This window comes from Ambystoma mexicanum, chromosome 1p, assembly GCF_040938575.1.
Source record: "Ambystoma mexicanum isolate Mex_15411 chromosome 1p, UKY_AmexF1_1, whole genome shotgun sequence".
NCBI classification, from domain to species: Eukaryota; Metazoa; Chordata; class Amphibia; order Caudata; family Ambystomatidae; genus Ambystoma; species Ambystoma mexicanum.
Window position 1 is genome coordinate 1,128,015,859 of NC_090921.1, and position 9,820 is coordinate 1,128,025,678.

Here is a 9,820-nt window from a genome sequence, read left to right on the forward strand (position 1 = left end):
TCCTATAACCATCCCTTTTCCTATCTGGTATGCAATCACCTGGAAGTGCTGGGAGCGGTGTGGGTGGGGCCATGTTCAGGGGGGCAGAGGGGCATGTATGGAGCAGATCTCTGGACACGTTCGGTAGCTGGCAGACGGCATTGGAGCCTGCACCTTTGCGAGCGACCGGTCCACGATAATAAACCAGATTCCTATATAGACCTTCATGTCAGATTACACCCACTTTGAAATGTTTTATTACCCAATTTAATACAACTCAGTGAATCAACGCTGCAAGGGTGGAGAGCTAATGCAATGGAACCAACACATTTTTTATTGAAAAAATAAATAAATAAAGTCGAGAGCATCAAAACAAGCTCTCACAGCACTAGCCTCCCCTACCTGCACACTGCCCCTCTGGACCGAATTCTCTCCCCTTTCCCCTGGATCTCCTAAAAAAAGATTGCCTCCCTCACCTACTCCTTACTCAGAAAATATAATTCCGGCCGACATCAGCCGTGCCTGGCGCTCATTGCGCTCCCCAGCATCACCAATGCCTACCTCGCAAAAGTATCATTCTTGCGCACCCTCAAAACTGGTTTCATACAACCCCTTTTGGAGAAAGAAAAAATAAATAACCCTAGATCCGGATGACCTAGCCAATTATGAACCTCCAGTTTATTGGCAAAATCTTGGGAAAAAAGTAGTTGCTACATAACTCTCAAAAAATTAACAACTTAACCTCCATCAGTCAGGGTTCCGGCCCAAGTGTAGCATCGAGACAGCCACCATCCGGAGGGTGGATGATGCCCTCCAAATCTTAGATACGGGCAACTCACGCATTTTCGTCCTGCTTCACCTCTCGGCTGCATTCAACACCATCGACCACTGAACCCTTCTCTCACCTCTTTGCTGACAGGATGGGATTCTCTGGCACTGTCCTGAATTGGTTTACCTCCTACATCTCAGGCAGACACCAGACTGTTCAAATGAACTTGTGGCATTCTAACCAAATCCAGGTCTCCTGCAGAGTCGTCCAAGGCTCCATCCTCTCAGCAATCCTTTTTAACCTAAAGATTGAGCCTTTGTGCACTCAAAGATCCCAATATAACCATCCACCAATACACAGACAAATCTGTTGTACATGAGAGTAAATAGCACGCAGGACATCATTCATCTCCGTGATTACCTAGCCATCATCCAGTCCTGGATGTCGACTGCCAACCTCAAACTAAGTCCATTTGAATTTGTCCTCAACAGTCCACCAGCTGAACAACTTGTCCAACAATGGCTCAAGAATATGAACCAAGAAGTTTTGATCCACAACTCTCAGACTCAGCAAAATCCATAGACTTCACCATTGACAGCATCCTGTACTTCCAGAAACACAGCCAAGAAGGTCCAAATAGCCTGGCTCAGGATTACTACGGTAAAGACTGGAGGGGGTATCTGTACTTCTGACCCCTATATGGTAGGACAAATGCAGAGAGCAACTCCAGCAAGGCTCTCAATTTGGCGACAGTGGACAGGCAGCCATGCTTAAGTTTCGGGAGGTGATGCAGGCAGGTTCCCAAGTACAGTGTTTCCACAAAGCACCCCCCCCACCCCCCTTGTATCCCAAAGGAATGTCCACACACTAGGTTAGGTGATAATAAGGCTTCTTTATATCAAATAAAGATTTGCTACTTCTGCTACCAAATATACATATAACTAACTGCACATGGAATACTTATCACAGAGAATGGTAAATACACACACCCTATGTGGTACCACACACTACTTAAATTCAGTAAGAACAGTTTTAAATGGCAGGTGAATTCTTAAATATGGTGTAACCAGCATTGGTAAGGAAGGAAAGGCAGGTTAGTGATGAACAGTGGCAGAATGATTTCTTTAGACAAGTCATTCTGAGTGAGGATCCCCTCCACCTCCTGGGCAACCTGTGATGACACGTTAGGGAGTAACTTATGTTGTCTTTCACAGCCCAATATTGTTCAATAACTTTGTGCTTTCTTTTAAAAGGTTCTACCACCCCAAAGTACCTGAGAGGCCAAAGGAGAACCGGATCCAAGACAAATCTGGGACCCCTGGACGACTCCTGAGGCTAGGAGGTGCTCTTCCTCGTCACAGTACCTTTGGTTCTTTGGCAGGCGAAGTGGCAGAGTTTATTGGCTTTACTCAACAATTACCTCAGGTATGGACCCCCTTTGTAAGAAGGAGCCACTGGGATGCTGAGTCCAAGAATAAAAAGGAACCAAGTCTTTCAGAAGTGCAGCAGTTTACTCTTCGCGATGCTCTCCTTTGGTCGACGGTTCCTCCAACTGTATAAGTCTTGTGGAGGTGAACCTTGCTGTGTGATCTTTAAAGGATTGGCAGATGGAAGCAAGAACCCTGCGATCCTTCAATGACTTCTTGTGGCAAAGGGTGCTTCGGTCACTTTTGGTGTCGGAATATTTGGTGTCGGAATATCGTAGTTTCCCAACTTTCAGTTCTTCAGTGCTGCAGCCGCAGCACAGACCTCTGGATGTCTCCTGGCAACCTGGACTCGACCACTGGAGCGGACCTTGGACCCTCACCAAGTCTGGACTCTAGGGATGACTTCGATAACTTCTGGTGGCGGACCACCCACCGGCAGACCTTCCACTGCACTCAACGACTTTGAGCTCTATTTGGCGGGAAAAAAAGTGGTCAGTGGTGACTTTTCAAATATTCTTAGGAAGTGGAACTTTCCCAGCTCTGGGTGTTCAACAGCACTATGACAGGGTACCCACCTCTTCTGGGCAGTAGACAGCAACTGCTTCCAGCAGTCACGAAACACACCTGCAGACCTCAGGCAACACTAATGGACTGCTCTCGCTCAAGATGTCCTGCACTCCTCTTCTGGACTTCGAAGACCCCTACTCCGGAAAACACGCACACATGGCTGGCTTCCAGGATACTTTGATGAAGAGCAGCAGTTTTGCACGATGGTGCCTCGTAGCTCAGGGAGAGATCTCCTTTGCAGCTCCTCTCTGATCAGTCCTTGGGAGACAACTTTCGGAGTGTGGAAGAAATGCAGCAGTAGACTGCTCTTCCACCTGGGCTTCAAAAAATAGCTTCTTCTTGCTAAGCTTCGACTTCAGCTACTGAACAAATTGGTAAGTGAGAGGTCCCCAGATATACACATCTATCCCTCATTCACTCTGGCTGAGCCAGGCTCAGTCAGCCAATCACACAGTAGGGCATTCATGCAGTCAGGCAGCCAGCCAGCCAGCCACAGGCATTCAGGCCATTAACTCCACCCAGGCACCCATAATAAAAGATGTGGATTGGGGCAAGTACTCAGCCTTTCAGCACACTACACTGTATTCATGTCAGTTTCAGTCAGGGCAGTCTCATTCATTGCGTCACATACACAGAAACCAGACACCCACAACAGAGAATGTGAGTTGACTACAAACTCCATCCCCTAGGGTGTACCCACAACACGCAGCACCTGGGAAGGCTCCAGTCAGTCTGACAGGAGGCAGCCCCAGAGCCATATATGGTGTTTCCACCCAACAGCCATTCAGGAGGAGGTGACAGAGTCAGGGCTTCCCAGTACTTGGAAAACAAGGTAAAATGCAATAGAAACTAAGAGGCCACAGTGGCCATCTTGCCTTTGTGTAGTAATACCTTGATTCCTATGGCAGGCCCTGGGTATCCCAAAATGAAGGACACCCAGTGCCACTGCCCATTCAGCATGTAGCTGCCACAAGCCCATACCCTGCTCTGCGGGCAACAATAGGTTCCGAAAAACACACATAAGGGGTACAGGGGTGTACCCCCACCCATGGGTGCCCTAAGGGTATCCCATGGGTGATGTTACCAAATGAAGAGCTGCACTGCCAGAGGTCCAGGCAGGACCTCCGTGACAGAAAACACACACAGAAGTGTTAGGACAAGGACTGGAGGCCCAGTCCCTCCATACAGCATTTCCAGCATCACAACTACCCTTCGAAAAAAAAGCCCTTCATCCCGCTGCAGGACTTCCGAACCGTAGTGCAGGCCTTTGTGGTCTTGCACATCGATGGGTGAAATGCTCTCCCGACAGGGCTCCGAGCTGCTCACTTTGCTTCCCCTAAAAGCAGTACACCACGCTGCAACACCTCTTATCATAGGAGCACGGAAATTTGACCAAATTACCTCCATAATACATTAACTACATTGGCTTCCACTCCAAGCCAGGAAACTGTTCCAAGACGGCATGCACCATCTACAAAGCAATCATGAGTAGCACACCAGCGTACCTGGCGGCTAAGCTCCACATGATGGCGCACGCTCCTCATGCAGCAAATCAACCAACCAGCTGGAATCACAACTCGTCCGCAAATAAGAGGACCCGGAAACAATCCTCCTCTTATCACAACCCACCCTTAGGAACTCGATTGCAGTGTCGGCTCGGAATGCCCTCACAATTCTCCAATTTCGCAAATCTCTCAAAACATGCGTCTCTTTTTACAACACCTGACCAAGGACTAATTCCAATAGACACACATACCGGCCCACAGTCCTCACAGTACCGTGCTACTGTTAAAAGATGGCAGCCCAAATATTGGCTACCCACACTGTAAAGAGCTCTGCTGCTCTAGAGCTAGTTCCGCGGTTTAAACAATAAAAAAATAATGCAGCCCTGCAGAGGGATTCAAACTTGAAAACCGCGAACTGGCCCCATGTGTGAGGCGAGTACGATTAGTGATCTACACCCCCCCCCCCCCACCACCCCGACGTGTCGGGCCAGTTAAGAGGCTAGGGAAAACCTGTATTAGCCCTGCCATGATGTGTCCCCATTTGTGAGTGAAGCTTGGAGTGACGGCCAATACTGTGCATGAGCCCATTTACAAAAGACGATTACCCTTATTTAGGCAATGCTATATATTTAACCAGGTGTTAAGAAGGCTTGCACTGGGCCTACCCCTACCAGTGCTGCACCGGCCAGACCTATGCTGCACATACACCCAGATGTGACAGCAGATGCCGCTGGCCCTGCCCACGTGGTGCTATTATTTTCAAGGAGAGCATGCACTCACCTTGCCGATACCATTCGGAAGTAGAGCTTGTATTGGGCATGCCTTCACTGTGCCTCATGAAGAGCAAAGCTTGCCCTAGACCGGTCCATGCTGTACCCATAACCCGTTGGTAGGGAGGCTTACAGGGGCCAGGCCTATGATGTACCAGTTTGTGAAAAACCACTTGCCAAATGGCCTTGCTATACCCGTTTGTGAGGAAAGCTTGGTCAGGCCCGGCCCATGCTTTTTGTTTGTGAAGGAAGCTTGACTGACCATGATGTCCCTTTTCTATTTCTGAGGGACGTCTGCACTTGCTGCGCCTGAGGGATGCTACCACTGGTCTCTCGCATGCTGCACCTGTCCGATTTGTGTGGCCAGGTTGTATCAACCCAGACCATCAGCGATGTCAATTGGGACGAAATCACCAGGGGTCTTAACTGCGACCCCTGGATTTGCCTCGGTGACACCTGGTTAAGGATGGGAGAGGCAAAGAGAAATACTTCACTAACAAAAAATAAAAGTAAAACATTTTTTTTTTAAATAAATAAGTTGTCGACTTCCGAAAGAAATGTTTTCCGTTACGGTTTTCCGTAACGGAAATAAAAAAGAACCCATCCCCTTAACCCCCGACAGGCATGGAAGGCTCTGGCTCCCCTGCTCTGCGCACGACAGGAACCATGGCCGGTTCCTTGCATGGAGCATGGGAGCCAGAGAGGCCTGCCTGCAGAGGAGTTCCTCTGAGAAGCGACAGATTCGGGAAAAGGTAAAAAAAAAATGTTGGAGTGTTTGCCGAGGAAGAGGGGCGTGGAGGTAATGCTGGGGGTTGAGGGAGAAGAGTGGTACTAAGAGGGGACATGTCGGGAGGGTGGGGCCTGCTATTATGCAATGGGCATCCACGATAAAGCAGGCACGGTAGTGGCTGAACACACATTTTGCTACAGCCTGTCTAGTCACTTCTTACTGTGGCATGACATTTTTACAGGGTATCTATGATAAAGTAAGCATGATAAGTGTTATAACCTGTCTAGACAGAAATTTGAGGCAGCCAGTCTACCCATTTCTTACTGCGTCATGGCATATATTTTTCTGGGCATCTATAACGAAGTAAGCATCATAACAATTACTACATTTCTAGACTGGCATCTTCATACTGTGGCTGGATGACATTTTTATACTGGGTATCTCTGATAAAGCAATCATGAGTGTGTGCAATTTCCTGGCTAGACTGGCATTTGGGTGCAGCCAGTCCTTACTATGGCATCGTATATTTTTCTGGGCATCTATGATAAAGTAAGCATGATAAGTTATTACGTGGTTAGATTGCCATTTTGGTGCTGTCAGTTTAGGTATGTCTTACTGTAGCATGGCATTTGTTACTGTGCATTAGCAAGGCTACAGAAAGCATGATAAGTGTTATTGCCCGTCTGATCTACATTGTGCAGCAGTTTTCACATGTCTTATGGTGGCATTACATTTTTAACAGACAAGTCTAAGATAGCTCAGTGGGTTGAGTGCTCGCTGCTGCGATCTGCAGGTCCAAATCCTGGCAAGGCCAACACAGCCTTCCATTCTTCAGAGGTTGATAAATGATTACCAACTTCGGTTGGGATGATATTTGTATGTAAATATGTGCATGGTAAAATTGCTGCATAAATAAATTAAAGCATTAATGCTCCTGTGCACTGAAAGTGACTTGCATCTGTTGGATTTGTGAATACTGTATTATCGCAGCAACTGGTAAAGTAGGGAATCTACTTTTAATATAATGACAATAACCGACATGCAGCTATAATTGCAGAATATGAAAGTAACCGACCACACAATACTTTAGTGGCATACGTATGGCAGTGCCTCTACTTATTTTTTGTGCATTTAGAGTTTATTAAAAACTAACCTTTTTAATCAAATACTTCAAAACTTATCATAAAGGAAATAAATGACTTCAGACACAGCATTAAAAAACAGCTACTGGAGACACAAATTATTTCAACACAATACCATATACCCATCAGGGCCTCCTTTCTAACCCCAAGATTACATTTTCTACCTAACCAACAGATTACTTCCTTCCCCATTTCATTATGGTGGACTAAAAAAGAAAAACATTTCCCCCCGCCCCAACCTTTTGTGTATCACCATTAAAATATTCACCAAGACATTGGATATCGAGAGTGTTAATACACAAATTCACTGTGTAAAACCTCTAATCTCCTTTTGAACTTTCCCTACCACATTTCCCTCGGCCCTAGTGTTGTGCTACAGCCAATCAGCCAATGCTTTAGCGTTTCTGCCTCTCCCAGCTTTTTACAGAGCTGACAATGTCTTTCTTGCTAAGGGATCCCCCTTATGGGACCCCACCTTTGTAGGGAGCCTAGTCAGTGAAGACTAAAGCGCATATAAATGTAACAATATTCTCCCCCCTGGGAATATCACAGAGGACTGCATGTCCTTATATTTCCTCAGGTTGTGTGGGAGCTCCCCTTGTAGTTTATACAATGACAGTTTCTGTATAGCCTTCCCCATTTTACAATGTTCACGTTTTTCTTCACAGGGCTTTCCATCCATCTAAGTTTTTCTGAGTACATTTCATCAAGAACCAGGTTGCAGCACCCCCCCAAAATTGCTCAATGCGTTTTCATAATTATTGCTTGAAGATATATTCAAATAGCGAACCCGGTGGTGGAACCAATATTGCTGGATCTATGTGATCGTTGCAAGCAAAGAAATGTGAATACGGAAATGTGGGGACCGCTGCACCCTTCCATAGTCCCCTTACAACATGTAATACCTTAACTCACCCCACCACATATAGTTATCATGAATTACAGAGTAAAAGTTTCCACATTTTCGTTTTTCAAAATGTTTTCATTCAATTTTTGGTGCGGTACCATATTGCCTCGGCCTATGTTGTACTATCAGGTCTGTCATATCATGACCCCAACCATGGCATATCAAAGCAGCACCCTTGTTAGTGTGGTTGGTATCTAACATATTCTTGTTAGCTTAAATACGTATTTGAACGTTTTTATGTTCAGGTACTTATTTTTTGTTTTCATTTTTTTACGCCTGCACGCCACTTCCGGTGATTTCACTAGGATTAAAGTGGAACTGATGCCATCCAGGTCAAAGGTCGAGTGAGTACAATTCCTGTGATGTCACTTCCGCTACCCCTGACATTTTGGTCAAGAGATGTCCCTGGCGACCATTACGAGCAAAGCGTGTACTGTTGCTAGACCATCTGTGGGTGTAGGTGTTTTTGGTAAAAGCTGGGCTGGGGCATATATGTAGAGCAATGGAACCTTCATCAATATACCCCGGTCCACATTTTTTTCTTAGCATTCTGGGAATTGTAGCTCTGCTTACCCCTCATCCCCCAACCCACTGTAAAACTCAGACTACAAGTCCCAAAATGCAAAGAAAAGAAACAGGACTGGCTTAACACCTAGAAGTTGAAGTGGATCATGTTAACTATTCAAGGATTCAAAGATGCGCCCCACTGACCCCCAACTATCAAGTGTCTCCGTGTCACGTGACCCTTCAGCCTGCTCTAGCTGTCTAAGAATCGGGCTCTGCCGTGCCAATGGTTGTAGTTTAAGCCCAGACATGAATGAAAACGTGAAACTGCACGTCCCAAAATGCTAAGCACTGTTAATCGAAACTCCAGGACTGGAGGAAGAGGTCATATGACTAAGGTACTTCCATTTCCTAAAGTTTACCCAGCAGACACCACCGTGGTCTCTGCAGTGGGGGGTGGCACCCAATGTGCCACCCTAACAAGGACACTAGAAAGCAAGATTCGCGCGTTCATGCACCCAAACCCCCGCAGCCCCCCTTTTGCCACTTGCCCAGTTTCCTACACCAACGTGTTAATATCACAACGCATGTTGGGTCTCCTCGAGATGCTAACAAAAGAGTAGGCGTTTTCTAGAGCGAATTATGGACAATTAGAGAGTAGTTGTGCTTCATAAAAATGAGACATGTCCGTTCTATTTTCCGGACTCCAAAGCGTTTACAGACAATGCACGCTGGTAGACAAGTTACAATAGTAATTTGGTTCCAGTGTCCAATCAAAAAATAAAAATAAAAGCTTGAAACAAACGCCGAACTTACCAGCTCCACAGAGACGGCCGTGTGGATGCCCCCGGCCTTGTTGAAAGCCCAAGGGAAATTGAGAAGTCCTGCGCCCAGCGCAGACTTCAACATGATAAAAACGGCCCCGAAGGAGGATAAGTTGGGGCTCCCTGTGTCCAAGGAAGGCTTGGCCAGCAGGCTGATGCTCTCTCGTGCCAACTCCTCCATTACCCGGCGGTGTTGGTGTCGTAGTAGTGCAGATGCGTAGGGAGTTTAAAAATCTACAAAACGCCTTCGGGACAGGGAGCCTGAGAGCAGGTTTGCCCGCTAGATGTTACACAATACTTTTGAAAGTCCACTGAAAATGAAGTCAATCGCTTCCTCCGCAGGGCCGGCATGTGCTTCTTAAAGTACCACACTAGTGGGGTCAGAAGAAACAAATGTCTCCACCAATCAGGGACCGAGAAGTGTAATCCAATTACCTGCCTCAAACTGCCCTGCGGAGGTCAATTCAATTAACTCTTTCCCGGGGCAGCAGGTCAGGCATTGATTCGAGTAACTAGCGGAGCTGTGTGAGATTCCGCGTTTGGGTGCATTCGTGCCGCCGGGCCGGGTCTCGGAGGAGAAAGAGGCACGCGCACCATTTGGCTACTTTCGGCCCTGCATTCATGCAGTAAGCCTGCAAAGTTCACAAGTCGCCTTAGGTCAGGTGTGATTCGTATACACAGAACGGGGGCGTTTCT

General features: G+C 46.9%; 1 protein-coding gene across 1 annotated transcript in view; it reads right to left on the reverse strand.

The window, feature by feature from the left end:
- SLC38A8 (solute carrier family 38 member 8) overlaps positions 1-9,489 on the reverse strand; it is a 279,534-nt gene extending 270,045 nt beyond the window's left edge. Inside the window, exon 1 of the mRNA XM_069604781.1 lies at positions 9,117-9,489. Within this exon, the coding sequence (XP_069460882.1) occupies positions 9,117-9,305 (189 nt within the window). The 5' untranslated portion in view covers positions 9,306-9,489. The remainder of the gene's footprint in view (positions 1-9,116) is intronic.
- Between the last annotated feature and the right edge of the window lie 331 nt (positions 9,490-9,820).